Source organism: Hippocampus guttulatus, chromosome 7 (assembly GCF_054856545.1).
Source record: "Hippocampus guttulatus isolate MCC_2025c chromosome 7, RoL_Hgut_1.0, whole genome shotgun sequence".
In the NCBI taxonomy this organism is placed as follows: Eukaryota; Metazoa; Chordata; class Actinopteri; order Syngnathiformes; family Syngnathidae; genus Hippocampus; species Hippocampus guttulatus.
In genome coordinates this window covers 18,559,575-18,579,670 of record NC_141267.1, presented here as the reverse complement: position 1 = coordinate 18,579,670, position 20,096 = coordinate 18,559,575, and the positions used below count along the sequence as shown (strand labels likewise).

Sequence of the window (20,096 nt, the reverse complement as noted above, 5' to 3'; positions counted from 1 at the left end):
ATTGTGTTTACAGTTTTTATGTTAGCTTATTGTCTTAAATGTTTTTTTAATGTCAGATTTTTACTTTACGTGTAACACTTGCGTGTGTACCTGTGGTTGTTTTTTTCAAGCGCTCTAAAAATAAAGTGAAGTTAAATGCTAAGCTAATCTAGCTAGCTTGCTGGACGCCAGCCCTCTACTTCACATAAATAACGACGTGTGAACAAGAAAAATGTACTCATTGAAATTGTTCATTCTTATAGTCAGTCTTTATTTAAATATTTTTTCTTTGGCTACTCACACCGACACACATTCATCGCCAAGTTACAAAGTTGTCAACTGCTATTTTTATTTAGTTATTTTTTTCGGGAGGGTACAAATCAGTCTTTGAATAGTTGTAAATACTGCATCGAAAGAACACACAACTATCTTAACACAGAGTTGGCATAGATACCTGTATATATATATTTTTTGTACAAAACTGCTTGTTGTGCTGTACATTTCGGAGCGTCGACTACAGGGACGCCGAGTGCAGATTTTTAGAGTTGGCAGGTTTCACCTATTAAGCCAACTTTTCACATCAAATGATATCAAAACAAAATGACATTCAGTGTTGGGTAAACAAATGCGAGCTCTTCACTTCCTTTCAGGTGTCCTCAAAGTTAACGACTCCCCATTTGTCACGATATTGCTGCGAGGCGACAAGCTTCGGGATTTGCTATCTTTTCGAAACGTAAGAGCCACGCGTTCTCCTAATGGCCCCCTCTGCTTGGGAAAGGACATTTTGTCGTTGGGGATGATAGTAAAAGGTATCATGAAACATCTCGGGATGAAATATTGTCATCATCAGCACACAAAAAGGACACACGCACGCCCGCACGCACGCACACAGTGGCTGGAAGGCTTAAAGCACGTCACTGCAGAGAGATTGTCTGTGAACGTTCGCATGCATTTCCACGTGGACATTAACATCTCACAGAGAATCTGTGCTTTTCATTTGGAGCGATTGTATCTTTTTTTTTTGTCATTCTTTTTTTCCAAGGTACGATAAGAGTCGCGAGCTGCTACCTCCGCCAAGGTGGTTGTGTGGAGAAGATTTTATTTTATTTTTTTTATTTTTTATAAAAGTTAGTGAAGGAGGAAAAAGGTTCAAGGATCAAAGTGCAGTGTTTTTTTTCACATTTCTATAAAACGAAACCATGAAAGTGTGGATTGTATTTTCACTTACGGAGGCAGCGCTTCACACTTGCCAATTAGTGTGTACGATCCGTGCATGTGGCGCAAGCAGCTGACATTTTGCCAAACGTTGACTTTTGGGAGATGCTAATGCTCATCTGTGCCAACACTGGAGCTCTGCTTAGCTTTTGGTTTTGATATGATAGTACTTCCGCATTGTCCAACGGTGGCTTGAAAATGACGCATCTTCACCCAGCCCAGCTGCCAAGTGATCAACACAAGATTTACTCAATGTGAAAAGTCAACTTGACATATGTCCCCTGTGACTTTGATGCAAACAACTCTTGCGAACAAAATTCAAGCATTTTCTTCCACGGGGGTGTAATTTGCTCCAAATTTCAGTGGAACCTCAACATTCCAAGTCTTTCGCCTCGACAAGTCAACCAATCCCATGAGACTTCGTATACACAGGCCTTGAAAGGATTAACATCGCAAGTGTGCGTTGATTTTTCTTTGGCTTTTTTTTGTTTTTTATTTTATTTTTTTGGGTGAAGGGAGTGTAAGGGGGGAAGAAATGTGCTGTTAACCATAGAGCAGGCAATCAGGCAATAGATCTTATTGCGACACGGGACAGTACAATATGGCCGAAGTAGTGTCAAATTTGACATTGCAATGCTGTGTTTTATAAATCAACGGGGAAAGTCTCATCGACCTTGCAGCCAGAGCTCTCTGCTATTCAGAGTTCAGGTTTCACAGGGTTAAGGTTTCAAAGTAGGGTTTCAAATAAGGGTTAGGAACTCAAAGTAGGGTTAGCATTTCAAAGTAAGGTTTAAACTAGGGTTAGGGTTTCACATTAGGGATTCATACTAGGGTTAGGGTTTCAAAATTAGGGTTTCAAACTAGGGTTAGGGTTTCAAATGTAGGTTTCAAACGAGGGTTGGGGTTTCAAATGAAGCAAAGAGATTAAAAATTAGGGTTTCAGATTAGGGTTAAGGTTTCAAAGGAGCGTTTCAAACTAGGGTTAGGGTTTCAAAGTAGGGTTTCATATTAGGGTTAGGGTTTCAAAAGTACGGTTTCAAACTGGGATCAGGGTTTCAAATTTAGGTTTCAAACGAGGCCAAGGTCTTCAAATGAGGGTTTCAGATTAGGCTTAAGGTTTCAAAGGAGCGTTTCAAACTAGGGTTAGGGTTTCAAAGTAGGGTTTGGGTTTCTAAATTGGTTTAGAGTTTCAAAGTCAGGTTTCACATGAGGTTAAGGGTTTCAAAGTAGTGTTTGATACAAGGATCGGTGTTTCAAATTAGGGTTTCAAAGTAGGATTTCACATTAGGTTTAGGTTTGGACTGTATGTAGGTTTAGGGTTTCAAACTAGGGTTAGGGGTTAAAATTAGGGTTTAAAAATAGGGTTAGGGTTTCAAAGTGTAGTTTCGAATTAGGGTTGGGCTTTTAATTGATAAAAAAAATCAATTCAAATATTTTGAATTATTTTATTCTTTTTTTATACTTTTCTTTGTCTCAATGTGTAGAAATATTGACTAAGTATTGGTATGCTATTGTCATGAATTGGTATTCGATTTGATTTAAAAAAAAATTAAACAAATATTTTCAATAGTTAAAAAAAAAAAAGAAATATACAAAATACTTTTGTAATATTGTTATGGTGGCAACCATTTGACTCAAACAGATTTACGAGCACAGTTTTTCCGCTGTTTTCTATTCTGAGAAAATATGAAATACATCTATTTTAATAAAATAAAAAGTTATATAACAATGTACGGCATAAAAAAATGTATCGCTGGATACAGCTAGTATGATGTAAAGGTTTTTTGTGTTCAACTTTAGAGGTTTCACTGCATGTAGTCTGTCGACCCGAATGCGAGTTCACCCAATGGGTACTGCAAATAAGTGAGTTGTTGTTTTTTTTGGGGGGGGGGGGCACTTTTTTTCGATTGTCCGGCCTTGGCGGAGGTCTTCGCTCTCATGATTCTATCTTTATGTGCTTTGAGCATCCTCACAGACTCTCTTTTTCTTATTTTGGAATGGAAGAACAAGGAAGTGGAGTTTTATTTATTTTTTTTTTGTACACAGTTTGGCAGTTTTAGCATTGGTTCAAGTGTTTCGCTTTAACACGACTGCGCCTCCACCACCTGAGGCTGGACCGATTGTCTCTTGGGACACAAGATCTTAGAGAAAGCCCTTCGGAAGCTGCTATGGCACAGCGGGTACAGGAACGGGTTGATGGCCGAATTGAGCCACAGGAGCCAGAACGTGATGTCATACCAGTACTCGGCCATGCACGTGCCGCTGCAGGCGGCGCGGATGATCATCAGCAGCGTGTAAGGCGCCCAGCAGATGCCGAAAATGCAAACGATGACGGCCAGCGACTTGGCGATCTTGATGTCTCGGGAAAGGCGGGATCCCGGCGCCCTGCGACTTGGCGCCGACACCACCGGCGAGGGCTGGAACGGCCGTGAGTTCCTCCCGCCCGGTGAGAACTTCTCCCGGTGCGCCAGGATGTGACTGGCGTCGAGGTGGGCGCAGGAGGACGGCGAGACCCCGTCATCGTCCTCGATGACGGCTGAGATGGCGGTGGGCTCGCTGCAAGACACCTTCACAACAGTCATAACCATTAGTTACGCATTTTATTTAACCCTTTCAGGTACGGAAGTTACTACAGTAGACAGCTGTTACAGAGTGCATGAAAGGGTTAAAGGCACCCTTGAGGGCACACAAAATCCAAAAACGATTGCAGTCGGTGGATTAGTCTATCTTTCCATTTTCAATTGATGAGAGCGGAACCTCGATTTAACGAACAATAACTCGATTGTCCGTTTCATCAAAGTACTTTTTTTCCAGGCCTCAAAAACAACCGGCTTAAAATGATTGGGGGTTTTTCGATACCTAAAAATGTCTGTTATGGTCCAAATTTGCTGATTCGTACATTTTTCAGGGCCTAAAAATTGCAGAGTACAGTACAAAATAAGAGCATCGACATTCGCATCCGTCATAGGAACATAGCGCGAGCATTGTGGCTCATGGTTCAATTATCCTCCACCCAAGCACCAACAAGGAAAGTTTGGATGAACTTCAAAAAAAAAAAAAGCCCCAGACAATTTAGCTCCTGGGATAATTGGGACATGCTAAGGTGACAGCTCATGGAGGGATAATTTCAGATTATTATCTTTGAATTCATTTTTATTTTATTCCAAAAATGTCAACTTTTACTTATTTCATTACTTTTCATTTACTACAGCAAGCTTGGCCTCGTCAATTGCTGATCTGAGCCAAACGTTTAAATAATCATTTTTTAAAAAAACACTGGACCTCAAGGTTTTTGTTTTTCGCGGAAATTGCTGATTGGCAGTTCATGCCCACTTTTTCAAGATTTGGTGGGTTACAACGGTTGTAACCCACCAAGTGTGATTATTATACTGTTTTTTTCTCATCACTGTAATGTTATGACTGCAATGGTTTCAAAGTTTGATTAAATAAAAAGTCAAATAAGATTTCGAATCTGTCTTTTTTGCCCTGGGTTGAATGTGGCCCTCTATCAAAACCCCTGGCCCCAGCCAGGCCCCCTCATTGAAATTGATCTAGAACCGCCACTGTTCCAACCACGACATTTATAATGGGCATCAATTACCACAATACACGAATTTTTGCTAACCTGGGGTGCCACTTTCGAGACTGTTGTGGTCTGGCATTGATTTTCAACACTGCTCTGGTACCAAGAAGAAAGAGTTTAGCGAATAACCTTGCGAGTCTTGACGAAGAAGACGGACCACGCCGCCGCGCCGTCCCGTTGCTTCTTCGCCGTCCGTGGGGGCGGGGCCTCATCGGGGCCGGCGCCCGCGTTCTTGTAGCGCCGGCGGATGTTCAGGTAGATGCTAAGGTTGAAGAAGGCCACCGACACGAAGGGGGTGAAGAACTCGAAGGTGGAGGCGCACAGAAGGAAGTACCAGGTAAAATAGAACTCGGCGTAGCACTCGTGCGCTGGCACCACGCTGTAGCCTACCGCCGCCTCCCAGAAGATGATGGCGGGGCCGTAGAGAAGGAAAGCCAGCGCCCACACCGCCACCATCTTGAGCACAGCCTGGCGGGTCATGTTGCGCTGCGCTCTGTATTTCACCTGAGATTAAAAAAAATAACAGGCACGGGGTGATTTTCTGACACACACACACACACACACACACACACGCTGGACTGTCAAACTTTTAAAATAAAAAGAGACAAGCGGGGAAAAAAAGCGTTGCTTCATCATTAAATAAATTCCAGAGAAAATCATCTGTGGATGATTGAAGCTCTTTTAAATGAGCAATCTGCGCAAATGTACAATATTTTGACAGATAAAGTCGAGCAGGGGACAGTTAACGTGGACGAAATTTCAAAGCAATGCCAAATTCTTAGTTTTTAGTCTTTTCCATGCTCCTTGCAACTATTTTCATTTTGTATTTATGTGTTTGGCTGGTTCGTCATGAGTCAAATTTTAGCTCTTGACACAAAGAAAAAAAAAATTGTAAGTCAAGGTCCCACGTTACATGAAAAATCTACTTCCCACCACTGGCAATGAATTCCATTTCAATCTGCCGCAGACGCAAGCTGACAAACAACCCCGGAGCGGCGAGTTTCAATGGTCCCGAATACTGCCGCACTGACAGAGTGATGGCTTGAATAAAAAAAAGCCACTCATGATGTTCTTATTCTGTCCCGTGTGAGCGCAGAGGAGGCCGAGGCACGGGAGGAAGGCTACCAAGGGAGCAGAAGTGGCGACTATAAAAAAAAAAAATAATGAGCACAATTATTTTGATTGATACGATTAATAAACATGATTATGCACCGGTCTCGAAATTTAATTTATTCAACTGCCAAAAATCTACTTGAAATATATCTTGACAGAACAATAAAAAAAAAATAATAATTTGCAGCAAAAATGTAAATACAGTACTGTATTAGCAAGAAACTGCGGTGTGCACCTAGGCCTCTAAGGGGCAGTGTGGTGCTGTGAATGCAGGGAGTACACACTTGGATCGAGACAGGAGTAAGACGAAAGTTGCAAATTTGGGTTTTCACAGATGAGGAAGGAAATATGCCTTTCATTGTTGCTAAATTACCTGTGTGTATGTGTTTACACAGCGTTTGTGTGTAAATATTCATAATTTGAAGGAATATCCCTCCCGGAACTTGATGCTAATTTTCTAAAAGCGTCTCAATTGGATTTTACCTTCACTGCTAGCATTAGCACGGCCAATGTTTCTGAAACATCGTATGCCGTGTAATTAAATACACAGAATGTGAAATATTTGTTATGTGTTTAGTCTTACATTTAACTCCACCTGGGATGTCATTAAACAGCCTAAAGCAGGATGAAGGACAAAATAACCACACGTCACACGCAAGACAGTGCATTCAGGGTGCTTTCACCACGCAAGAACTTGCAACACACCCTGCATTTCGCTACTGTTGTCATGATTGTGAGAAGCCAAAATTGAAATCACGATTACATTTGGATTAATTTTCCATCCTTACCGAAGAATATCTATCAGGATGGGCCGCGGGCAACTGGAAAGAGTGTATGAGACATCTGCACGCGCATTTCATTATCATCAACATCATCATTGTCGTCTTCATTTTGGCATTGCTCCATCTTCACTCAGCCGAAATGACGCCGTTCAAAGACTGCATCGTTGCTTTCAATATTAAAACAAACAAACAACAACAACAAAAAAAAACGACATCTTAAAACAGATGTCGAAGGAGGATTGGTCATTCGCCCATTTGCTGTCAATTAACTTTACATCCGCTGTCTGCTGGGCTTTATGTCCTTCTGTCAGAGAGCCCCTCATATCGTTTGATGAGGCAGAGGTAGTGGTGGGGGTGGCGGGGTTCGATCCCCAGTGCCCTGGTGTAAACATCAACAGGCTGTCACTTATATAGCGCTTTCCCACCTCGGGTACTCAAAGCGCTTTACACTATTACTCCTCTACTGCTGACAGAGCATCAGGAGCAACTGATGAGTATTTTGCTCAAGGACACTTCGACATGGCCGGGGATCGAACCGCCAACCTCGGGGTTGGGAAACTGAGCCATGTCGCCCCGACAAAAGTTACTAAGTCATAGCTCAAATTGCAACAATAATGAAACGATGATTTGTTGATGTGGATCGGACTTCTTAATGTGAACTTATTTAAACTAACTCTCTCTCTGTTTATAGGACGTAAAAAGCATCGTGTGACGTGCACTCTTCGTGACCCGCCCCCCTCCCCCATCCGGAAATGTTTGCGCTTGTGGATAAACAGTTGAATTGGCTTGGCGGAAGCAAGCTATTACAACAGAACATGGAAGGATTTCAAACTTTACCAAAAGAAGACAAACAATCCGGGTTCTGTCGTTGGCTTGTGTACAGCGAGGCATAAATATTTTTTTTCTTTTAATTTAAAGTGATTTAAAAGGAAAATCTTCCGGTAGGTTGAAGCGGCTGCAAGTCGGCCGCATATGCACACTCTTGCTCCGCCATGTCTCAGCAGCCAAATGCGTTACGTATTTCACGGTATTTTTTTAAATGGCACCTACTTTTAACACACCCGGGTGGTGTGCGTCTCTGGGGAGCAAAAATTGTGCGTGGGAGTCTTTGTGATGTGTTTGTGTCTTTTATCATTTGTCTTGTGAAGCCCTTTGTGTTGCATTTTATGTATGAAAGGTGCCATATAAAAAGATGTGTAAAGGATTGATTTGCCCGACTGCGGAAGGAAAGCGCGCTCAAAACAACACCGTCGAAAGATGCAGACAATCCAATATGAGGAGCCCGTTTTTGACGTTTGATTTGTTCAAATTCAACCCTTTAAGGACAGTGGACAGCTTATCATGTGATCAGGTTACAGGGTGCATGTAAGGGTTCATTTAAAAAAAAAAAAACATTGCTTGCATCTATAAAAAGACTGCGAATATCACAGAATGCTTACATTTTTGAAAATGTGTTCATAAAAAAAATTCCATAGAATTTATTGTTTTGAATTAAAGTGTTTCAAAAAGATGTTTCCTTTCAGTTAACATTTACAATCGCCACACCGTCATATTCAATCTAAATTTATATGGGTGGGAAAATGTATTTCGACACTGATGCCACTCTGAGAAAATGTATTTTTCATTCGGACAAATCAAGTAGTACCAAAAAAAGATTTCTAAAACACGACTAAAAATAACAAAAATGTAGGCCAACTCGCTGTCAAAAGCGAACAGCTGGTGCAGGAATTGAATATTAAACCCCACCTAAAATATTCCAAACATGCATCCAGAAATCAACGCAAAAATGCTACTTGGTATTCGCGGGGCGTAAAGCTTTTCCAAATGGACTCAAGGTTGCATAACAGAAGGCCTTGTGCCTTTTCAAGCACATGTGTTCTCAACATTGGGGTGGGGGGGCTTGGTGGGTGTTCAAATGCATAATGAATGCCTAATATTGGCCAATAGTGGGGAGCAGTGGTAAAATGAACATGAAACGGCCAGTAATTTGTCTCAAAAATTCTCTTTTAAGTGCTCCTCTGGCCATTTATGACAGAATTTTTTGAACGTGGTACACCTTTCATGTAATTCTCAACCTGAGGCTTGGATTTTTTTTTTTCCTCAAAATATTAGACCCCCACCACACACACACACACACACACACACACACACACACACTTTGCTACATGCTCCAACCGAGCTCTAGAAAGTGATGTTCCCCGTCGTGCTGACCTCCGAGAGGGAGATCAATCGCGGGAGCCCTCCATTGAACTGCGTTCATTCATACACATGGCTGAGCGTGCATGTTTGCGCCATGTGTTCGAGTGCGGCCAGACGGCAGATCATTGGCGGACGGCTGTGACGTAGACGATTAATCGGCGGGCCACATTGGCGATGTTTAAATCCCCCGCCCCCCCCCCCAAAAAAAATTCTCTCTGTTGAAAAGCGAAACAAATACTTAAGGACGAAGGATTGTTTCACAGTCAATATGTTCTGCCTGTAATTCATATCTTTTAAATTGTAAGCATTAAGGGGGCAAAAAAAGAGATTTTTTTTTTTGTATTTATTTAGATAGTTTTGAATGAATTGGACGATTAATCGCTTATCGGAATTTTACCCTGCCAAATATTGGGCCTAGAATTTTTTTTTTAATAAAAATCCAAATCGGTCAGGCCCCAATTGTGACACCGCAACAAGCACATACAGTAAATATTCCCATCCCCGGAATTCTACGGAAAGGAATATCCTTCACCCGGAATAAAAACCTATGCATTAACATTTTGACTACGATATTACATGTTACCGGAAGTTGCGTATGCGGAAATTCCACTACCCGTAACCCGGATGGAGGCGTAATGCCGCGGGAGTTTAAATACACGCAACGCCCACCCGATGCGACGGAAAAGACAACGCTGAAACAAGTTTTCACTTCGCGTTTTTCGATCATCAGATTCGAAACGACGACGTGCAAGTGAGTTTTTATTGCCGTGCGTTTTACTGTAATTGTGAATGATCTTAACTTTATTCACTTACGTCCTGTAGAACGCGGCACTGGCTTAAAAGCAGCACCCACTCGACACGACCGAAGAAACGTGTTCGCTTCGCCGTTTTCATTCATCAGATTCGAAACGAAAACGTGTAAGCGACTTCTTATTGGCGTGCGTTTTACTGTAATTGCGAAAGATTTTAACTTTATTCACTTACGTCGTGTAGATCATCGCATTGAAACGTAGAAGAACTGTAACAACTGGAGCGGAGCGAGTGAAATGCATCCGTTTGAGCGAGGCTGGACACAAAGTTAAAAACCTCCAGCAGACACTTGGAGTCGGAAAGACGCAAATCTACGAAACTTTAAACAACAAGGCATCGATTCAACTCCTGATGACAAGCCACCATCCAGCAAAGAAGCAATGCAAATGGCAACAAAAATCATTCAGTATGCACAAGAATTACCAGACATCGGTGATCAACGGGACAGTTACTTGCAACTAGCAAGAAAACTGTATGACACGCAGGCAAACATTGTCATAAACCAAAGAATGCATCCAACAAAACAATCCAAAAGACATTTTTTTCCCAACACAGAAAAAAATCAACATTAAAATACTGTACGTATTTTACTGTTGTGATTTTTTTTGGATACACCTGTATTGCAGTTTTTGTTATATAAGTTTTTGGACAGTATATTTTTGTATTTTATTGATTGTGTTGTTACACGTGCATTTTGTCAACATACTTGCAGGTTCATAAAGGACATGTACCATGCTCATTTCCCAAATGAGGAATTTCTTTTATCAGGACAAATTGGACAGCGCAAACACAAGTCCGTACTAGAGAATATTTACTGTATAAGAAAGAAATTTGTCACTCACAGCAGCGGTGGCTGAATTGGACAATTAATCCGTTATCGGAATTCTATCCTGACAAATATTGAGCCTAAAAAAAAAAGTTCAAATCCAAATCAGTCAAGCCCTAATAGTGACACCGCAACAAGCACATATGAAAGAAATTCATCACTCACAGCAGCGGTGGGTGAACCATCAGGCAAACAACAGGCAAAATTTCCAGTGGCTCCCAAACATCTCATAAAAACGGATTAAATGAAGTTTCCTTTCGATTTAGTGCCGTCACAGTAGCACCATTTGAAGTCGAGCTGATTCATCCCCTGACCACACTCGTAATGAAAGGAAACGCCACGAGTCCGTTCCAGCACTGGCGTTTCTACCCATTTTGGGACGGTGTTGAAGCACTCCTAAAATAAAGCCCAGACCCCAAATTTGAGAGCTCCGAATATTGACTGAATGACTTGGCTTGTGAAGTGTTAAAACCATTTAGTGTTGGGTAGCCACGTAATATTTTATCAACAAAAATGTTCAGTAGCAAATTGATTTACAAACAAATCGTCATCCTCAGCCATTGACGTCAGAATCTACACTCATGCCGACCCCCTTCAACAAACCAGCGGCCGTGGTGGCATCATCTCCAAACTCTTTTTTTAAAGGTCTCGGAGCCGAAAAGTGACGCAATAAATAAAACCGCATTCGAACTAAGCAGCGTTAGAGGCATAAACAAATTATCACACAATCAACAGCCATCACTTTTTAGCAAATCATGCTAACTGAAATTGATCTTGTCACTCATTATAGTCAAAAAAAAAAAAACATCCAGACTTTCACTCAAGAGGTGACAAATGCTGCACAGCTCCGGTAGAGTAAAGAAAGAGGCGGAGCTTGACAAAACCTCTCAGACAGTTCGATCGTCCAAGAATTCAACAAATTGCTTCATCAAACATGAAAATAGCAGACGGCAAACAAGCATCGGACATCCATCCTTCCATTTTTTTCAGCGTTTGCTCTCGTCAGACTCGCAGGTGTGCTGGAGCCTGTCCATAAACAGCCCACACACGCTGGCAATTCACACTTACGGACAATTTCGAGTCTTCAATAAAACCTAATGTGCTTGTTTTTTCCATGTGTGAAGAAGCCGGAATACCTGCAGAAAATGCAAACACCGGATCGAACAAAGAGAAATTAAAAGAAACAGCTCTCAGGGTGATGTAGGGCAATCCATCTCATCTGAGCTTCAACATCAAAAGTGTTTTGGTTTTTTTTCCAATAGGGAGAAGGGTTGTGGATGCAGTGGTTCTCAGATCTTGAGTGACAGGAAACGAGAGAAGAGTGGCACATATAAACCGGGGATGGACAACTTTTTTTTTTTCAATGCCCTAAAAAAAAAAAATCTTCCAAAAGAACGCTGGAAAATAATCAAGACATTTTCCACAATGAAGGGAAGGAAACGGGGAGATAAATCCTGGAAAAATGGAAAGAAAAGTAGGGGGGGGGGACAATTATTTAACCCCCCCGTGCCGAATTTTTTTTAAAAACACTAATTTGTGAATGTGTGGATGCTGAACTATGAGCATGCGGGGGCTGACTGTAGTTTTACATTGCAATATCACAATTAACCAGTAGATGGCTAAGTTGTGCTTACACCAGGTCTCCTAATTGCAAACTTGGAATGGCTTGCAGGACAAACACAGCACGCAAATCATACCGACATTTTGAGTGCGTTGGTTTTTCGGAAAAGTACAAAATGAGTTCTTGCACTTCATGTTTGTTAATTGTTTAGCAGTTTGTGCCGTCCTTGAATGGTCATTTTTATGCAAGCGAGCCTCTTTGCACTGGGGAAAGAAAATAATCATCGTCTGTGGTTATTTTGTTGTCGGAACTTTTATCCACGTGTTGAGAAATGTATTGTAAAAAAGGAAATATTTTAAGAGCACATATTTGATCATTAATGATAACCTGTAACGTGAACATGAGAAGTTGTCCACGGTAGTAACCGCTGTCCCTGAACGGGTTAAAATAGTATTTTTGTCATACATCAGGTTCGGAAGGTCCTATGTAGCACTGATGGAAAAATTGTAGACCCCTTCAGGATTTAAGTTGCCCATCCCCGATAAAGACAAATCAGCTTTGGTCATCCATCCATTGCAGGGTGGCTGGTAAGATGCAGCCTATCCCAGCCGACTTTGGGCGACAGAGGTGGTTGCACGCTGTGATTGGTCAGTGACATCGACAAAAGACCATTCACACCTAAATTCACCCTGATGGACAATTTGGAATCTTCAAGAAAACGAAAATGTGTGATTTGGCAAAGAAAGCCCACGTAAGGAAAGAAATGAATATTTCGAACCGAAACACAGGAAGTCGAGAGTCAAACCCCGACATTCATTCCTCTGGTTAGTTTTTTTTTTTTTTTTTTTGCTATGGTCGGCGTGTGCTGAATTGTTCGAGGGAACGGTCAAAGAATGAGGCACGTCTTTCTGTGTGACGCAGTGCACCCCACCTCCAAAACTGCGAAAACTGATCCTGACCATCAAAAGCCCCGCTATTTTGTTTTCTATTTATTTGGGGGGGGGGGGTACTCACCGCTCTAGTGACTGACAGGAAGCGGTCGTAGCTGATGAGCACGATGTTGAACACGGAGGCGGTGCAGAGCAGGTAGTCCATGACCAGCCACACCTTGCACAAACCCTTGCCCAGCATCCACCTGCCCGTCAAGTTGTACGGGATGTACACCGGGATGCAGAAGGCGCCTAGGAGCACACCATCATGAGGATGACAATGAGAAGGCCAATCATGCCAGTTTGCTCACGCGAGGCAGAGGCGACGAACGTTTTGGGAATGCAATCAGATTTCCTGCAGTGGTTTGATTGAAGGGGGGTGGGGGGGGGGGTTTAATTCACCCTCAGCGCTGCAGATAAGAGCAGCACAAAGAGGGTGTGAGGAAGAACCCCTCTGAAATTCCTAAAAACAAAAAGAATCTATTTTTCTTTATTTTTTGAAGATAAATTGTCCACTCCATAGTGAGTGATTGGGAGATAATTGCAGGGAGGAACAAAAGACTTGAAGGAGGCAGAAACGGAGAGAGCGCGCGGGGGGGAAGGGGAGGGGGATTATCCAAAATCTGAGTGCAAAATAAATAAAGAAAGAAAGAAAAAAAAAGGCTAGACACAAAGGGGCCAACTCACCCACGAGGAAATCAGATATGGCCAGGTTGAGGAAGAAGTAGTTGCTCTGAGTTCGGAGGGTTTTGTCCACGACGAACGCCAGGATGACCAGCGCGTTGCCCGCCACCACCGTGGCCACCAACGTCACCATCAGCACCGAGAGAAGCAGCGCAAGGGAGCCCGACAGCGGCTGCGCGCCGCCGGACACCGCCGGGGTCAAGTTACCGCTGGAGTTGGACTCCAACACGCCCATGGTTAGCGGGGCTCCCGCAGCATCCTCACCGCCGCACCCCCCACCCCCACCCCCACACCTAGCCCCCCCACCCACCCCCCCGCTCTCACCTTCGTCGCACTCGCCAAGTTCAGCGGCGCGCTTCACTGAGCTGCCCCAAAAACATTTGGGGAGACGCCGGCGCGTAATTACGTGCCATTGTCTGTTTCAGGACTTTGTACAAGTTTTGGCAAGAAGAAAAAGGAAAAGGGGGCACTATTGAAATAAAAAAATAAGAATAAGAATAAATAAATAAAGAGGCGTCCTCTGGTCACCTCGCGGACGGCGGAGCGCAAAGAAGATCCTCCTCGCGCGTGGCGCGCGCCTTTATTCCTCGTGCGCACGAGAGGTGTGAGCGCACGTTTCTTTTTTTTTTCTTTTTCACCCAGCGGCCGTTTTACAAGCACGTTCCACTTCCGCTTGGATCTCCACAATAAAAGCATTTTCGTCATCACGCACTATACAAGGTCACAGAGACGTGCCTTCGAACAAGCATGGAGAAAAATGTTTTCGGAAATATCTGGAACGCGTCAATGAGTTTTTTTTTTTTTTTTTTGCATTTGTATGCACCCGCATTCAAGCAGAGTGAAAAGAAAAATCACGGGAATACGTTTGAATGAACATGCAGCCAAAACATTTCAAATAAAGTGTGAATGAACCGATTGTCCGAGTGGCCCATGTGACTGACACACATCTGTACTTCAAACCACTGTACAGATGTAAACATAATGTGGAATCTTATTTATTGGCCAATTCATCTTTTTAAGCAATATGAAACAGAAAACTCAGGTGGACACCAAGTTTTTTTTTTTTTTTAAATCAAATCCCATCGCATGAAAGTTTTGCCTACCTTTGAGAAGTTTGACTTTGTCTCGCAAGTGTCACGTAGCAAGGTGGTGGTGGTGGACCCCCAAAAGCAGGCAGGAGGGAGGAGCAGGGTGTACTTGACGAATTGTATTTAAAACAGAGAAAACTCAATCCAAAACAAAGTCCAAAGTAACAAACAAAAACCAGGACTGAAACAAAAACTATCAATAACCAAAACACTACCAGAACAAACATGACAGCAGCAAAGGAACAACAAACGAACATGACAATAGCAAAGAGCACCAACAATAACCCGACAATGAGTGTTCGGGCGGGAGTCCTTTTATAAAACTGATTACCTAACGACCAACAGTTGTGCAGCTACAGGGGAAGCTCTACAGTGCCACATGTTGGTCACAAACAGAATCGTGACAGCAAGCCAGGAGGAAAATGAAAAGAAAGTTGTTTGACTCTAATCATCCATCCATCCATCCATTTTTCGATTCGCTTATCCTCACAACGGTCACAGGGGGTGCCGGAGCCTATCGCAGCCGTCTTCGGGCAGGAGGCGGGGGACACCCTGAACCGGTTGCCAGCTAATTGCAGGGCACACGGCGACAAACAACCATCGCGCTCACACTCACACCTCAGGACAATTTGGAGTGTTCAATCAGCCTGCCATGCATGTTTTTCGGAATGTGGGAGGAAACCGGAGTACCCGGAGAAAACCCACACAGGGAGGCCGGAGCCGGAATTGAACCCGCTACCTCCGCACTGTGAGGTCGACGCGCTAACCACTGTTCCACCGGGCCACCGGTGGAACAGTACCGGTGGAACAGTGGTCAACAGTGGTCAATCATTTGAAATTCACAATCAGTGAACTTCAAATGATTGTTTGAGGGGGCGTGGTCTCAATTTCAAATCAACACCAATCAGGCTCGAATCCGGGTGACACCCCATTTTAACAACGGATCCGTGTTCTGAAACCAATATTCTGTTTTTAACACTGTCCCTGAACCTTTTTTTTTTATAACACTGGCCGATTTGCAGAGGATGCACTATTAGAACCTAAATTGAATTGAGAATATTCAATTATTCGCTAGAATTGTCCGTAGGATATTCAAAGACCAAAAGACATTTGATAGCCGCAGCCCTAAAAATAAAGTCCAGTTACCACAGCAGCAGACAAATAAAATAGATTGCAAGTCAAAAATCAAGAGAGGCCACAGAAGCTTGCAATTTTCATTTGGTTAAATTACATTTTCATGCATTACCACTTTCAATAAAAAATGGCTTAACGTGGCCCCCCTCCCATCCAATTCGTCATCCGCCGCAAGTGCTCTTTTATTGTGAAGGAAAGCGAGCATCCGGGCGGCGGCAGCGGGCGCCTCTTTGTCCTCAGCCTCCTCATCATGCCTGCAGTGTGCAATCACAAACCTTGAAAAGGTCCACTACACGTGAACTTGTGTAAGCCTCGTCGTCGTTTAGGGTCCATCTCATGACAAATGTACACCCCCCCACCACCCCCCGCAAATAAAGACCCTCTTTCTGACCCTGCATGTGTGCACCGACGGTGAGATTAACACATACACCAATATGACAACATCAAAGCTGAGAGAGGACTGCGTTGTCTCCAGGCGAAGACGCAGTGCCTTATTTTTTTTTATGATTTATTTATTTATTTCCAAATTGGAGCATCCAAATCACATACCCCCCCCCCCCCCCCTCCCGCCACTCCCCATGCCCCGAGTGTTCAAAGTCTAATAACAAATTGTCAAAGATGCCAGCGCAGTCATCCGCTGTGTAAAAATATGCAAATCCGTGATAAAATTTAATAAATGAAGGCTCCATCAGCTTAACTTGCAATGGCCTGAGTAGCCCGTGGAAATCGTGATTGTTCTTTTTAGGTGAAGCGGATATTGAACACTGAATAACCTCTTGTTGTTGATTTGGCTAGTTTCAGATTTAAAAAAAAAAAATGAACAACAGCAACTGCAATAAAAAGAATTTGAGTTGCACATGTTTGCTGGTGACCTTTATGGCAACACTGACCAACAAATCAAGAAAGTAGCTTGCGCCAAAACAATTTGCTGAGTTGTTGAGGGGGGGGGGGGGGTTCCCGTACCGTATTTTTTGCATTATAAGGTGCTTCGGAGTACAAGGCGCACTAAAGTGAGGCGCACCACATTATAAGGCGCAGTTGCGCAATGCATCCACTAGATGGAGCTACGCTAAAGGGAATACAATACAATACAATGCAGTTTTATTTATATAGCACGTTCACAAACGCTGCAGCTGTAACAAAGCACTTTACAGAACATTTAAAATACTACGTCCAGGAAATCTGAATATTGATCCGTATATAAGGCGCTTCAGATTATGAGGCAGTTGGCTTTTGAGAAAACTGAACGCTTTTAGGTGCGCCTGATAGTGCAGAAAATGCGGTACATCTTTACGTTGGGAGCAATACATATCCGGTAAAATATTGAGACAAGCATGACACAAATTGACTTGGTGAAATTGATGCATGTTTCTTTTGGGTGAAATCTAAATTTTTTTTGTTGCCCCCCGCTCCCCCAAAAAAGGTTTTATGATTTTCATTAAGTAGTGATGTATTGTTGAACAGAGAGAGCTGAGTTGTATTTCAGGCCTTTTGGCATTCCGAATACAACGGCCATTTATCTTGATTGGACTTTGGAGCCTAATCAGCTGCTAATCGAACGCCTCCTTGTAAGGAACAGATGACTAATAGGTGAGACACGCAGCCTCGCCCAGAATTATTTTATTCGTTTTTCCATAGTTTGGTTCTAATTGGTGTGACTCACAGGATATATAAAGGTACACCGTGCTCTCATGTCTACAAAGAACACGTGTGCGTCATTCATGACACTCAACCACACACACACTAAATATTCTGGAAAATGAGTCCAGCAAAAACCTCCAAAATCGAACCTCCTGAGCTCATACAAGTGAGATTTTTTTCCGGTTAAAATGTCGCGCCAAATATCAATATTTGGAGTGCTTTTAATTTGGTGAGGATCAATCCTTTTTGCATTTTTTTTTTGTGACCAAGGAAAATAAAAATCCATACAGGGAGTGGTAACAATGGTGAGCTTCTTTTTGCACTTGTTTATGGTGACTCTCTGCATGTTTGTATGTCTTCATTATGACACTGCGCGCTGAACACAAAACGCATGACAAACATTTTTTGTCGTTTTACTTTTGGGAAGGCTGGAACGGATTTGTGGCATGTTGATTTATTTTAATGTCGGAAAGATAAAGCGCGGGGAGTTGGTGTCACCAAAATTCCCAGGCGCAGTCAGTAAATGAAGCGATCGATCATTGCCGACAGCCTCTCAAAAACATCCACCCTCTTATCCAATTGATTTGTATTATTACGACAACCGTGACAGTCTGACCCAGTAACAATTAAATCCAAAGGGAAACAAATCCGAGGTTGCCTTTCAAACTTTTTTTTTTTTACGACCATAGTTGAAGCAGAATTTTAAACCATCAGCTCTCACCCACAAGGCGACTACAAAGGTAAGTCATTCCCATCAACTGCACCCCGTGTCGGCTCTCCGCAGCTCAAGGTGCTTCCCTCCTGAGGATAAGAAGGCAAACACGAGGTGGGGGGGTGGTGGGTTCATATTCTGGGATTATCCCAGCCGTCCGTGAAATAAAAGTCAAACTTGAGGCAAAGTTCTGCTGAGACGCATTTGATAGCTCATCCCCCAACGTCGACACGCTCTCAAGAAGATCCTCTTCGCGGCGGAAGAGACGTACAGGATCGTTGCACAAGTCTTGCCCCCCACCCCCTTTTTGTTGATTTTCCACAGTAGCCATTTTCATATAGTTAAGTCCATTTACTGTCACCCGTCCGTCTCGGATACATGCTTCCAGTTTTAAAAAGTTGTGGTTTCGTTTTCGTTTGTCCATCCCAATGTCATGAATGGTTCCAACTACACCTTTCCCACTTGGCTCATTGGGGAAGATGATCGCCTCTCTTATGTTTCCTTGATTGTACGTTTAAAAAAATAATTTTAAAAAAACCATCATCATCAAACCGGGAACGTTTGATTTTTTTTTTTTTGGCAATACTCCATCACGAACAAGTCATTGCTTGGAGCTGCTTCGGCGTCCCACTGTGCAGGGTGGGGAGGAGTGAAGTGAGACTCCATTCGGATCTTCCTCGCAATTTAATTGTGTGTTATTAAAGTACAGGGATTTTTTTTTTCATTAAAAACACAATTTTTTTTGGGGCGGGGGGCTGCAACAGATTTATCATACCAATAAACGGTATGCAGTGGTGGTCCTAGCATGAACGGCTCCTTGGGCTAGAACCCCCCACCCTCCCCACCACCGCCCCCGCCCCCACCTCCATCACCCTCCCCGCCTCTTGGCCATTCACCCCCGTTTTCCGAATCATTATCTCTTCACGCATCTATTCTACAGGGGCAAACTCCACAAGGGTGCATAAATTCCGCACACGAATGCCAATGATGTACACGTCACCGATGCCAATAGAAAAAAGCATTGAACATTCCAAATGCCGCCCTGTGGACCCCCACTTATTGCGCATACCAGAAACTGCCACTGACTGTACACCCCCCCCCCCCCCCACCCCAACCCCACTATCATCAACTTAACCGCGTGGAAGTTTCACATCCTTGATGTACAGTGACAGAGGCGACTAAAGAATTGTTCATCGTTTTGTCGGTCCGCGTATCAGTTTCTTCACAAGCCCGTGGAGAAAATCTGGGCTGAGACGATGACGACGATGATAATGATAAGCTTGTGGGGGCGTCCTTGTAATTATTCTCACATGAACTTTGCACGCCGATATAAATGCGCCATCCTTGAACTCCACCCGCCCCCCCCACTCACACACCCTCGTCCCTATAGAGCAGGATGACTAAACGCTGAATTAAATCAACATTTAAAAGAGGACTCGTGAGGGCGATGTACGCCGAGAGCTCCGCAGACAAACGCGGGGATATTTATAGGAGACAGTCGGAATCCGACTAAAGGCAACAAGCGAGCGTTTTTAATATGCAGATTATGCCTCAAGCTCCCAGTGATGAAGTGACATCCGAACAGAGGTACGGGGAGCCCTCGCCACACTGCATGCAAAACACTCGCCAATGACACGCCGATGCACGGACATGAAGAAAGTTCTCCTCGTCAACTTGGTGTCTCTGATTCAGCGGGAAGATGGAATACATTTGTGCATCAGCCTCATTTGGATCGGGAAGGAAATGCCGATGGGGACAAAGCGATTACCCCCCCCCCCCCACCCCCCACACACACACACACACCAATGACACTTATTGGAGTGCTGATAAGTAGGGCAAA

The 20,096-nt window shown here is 43.3% G+C and overlaps 1 protein-coding gene across 1 annotated transcript; it reads right to left on the bottom strand.

Annotated features, from left to right (window-relative positions):
- Positions 1 to 232: 232 nt before the first annotated feature.
- On the bottom strand, positions 233 to 13,956 carry LOC147202819 (histamine H3 receptor). The gene is made up of 4 exons (XM_086116535.1): positions 13,685 to 13,956; positions 13,083 to 13,249; positions 4,907 to 5,281; positions 233 to 3,761 (listed from the first exon to the last, which is right to left on the bottom strand). The coding sequence occupies exons 1-4, from the start codon at positions 13,914 to 13,916 to the stop codon at positions 3,276 to 3,278; spliced, it is 1,260 nt and encodes a 419-aa protein (XP_085972661.1). The 5' UTR covers positions 13,917 to 13,956; the 3' UTR covers positions 233 to 3,275.
- Positions 13,957 to 20,096: the final 6,140 nt, after the last annotated feature.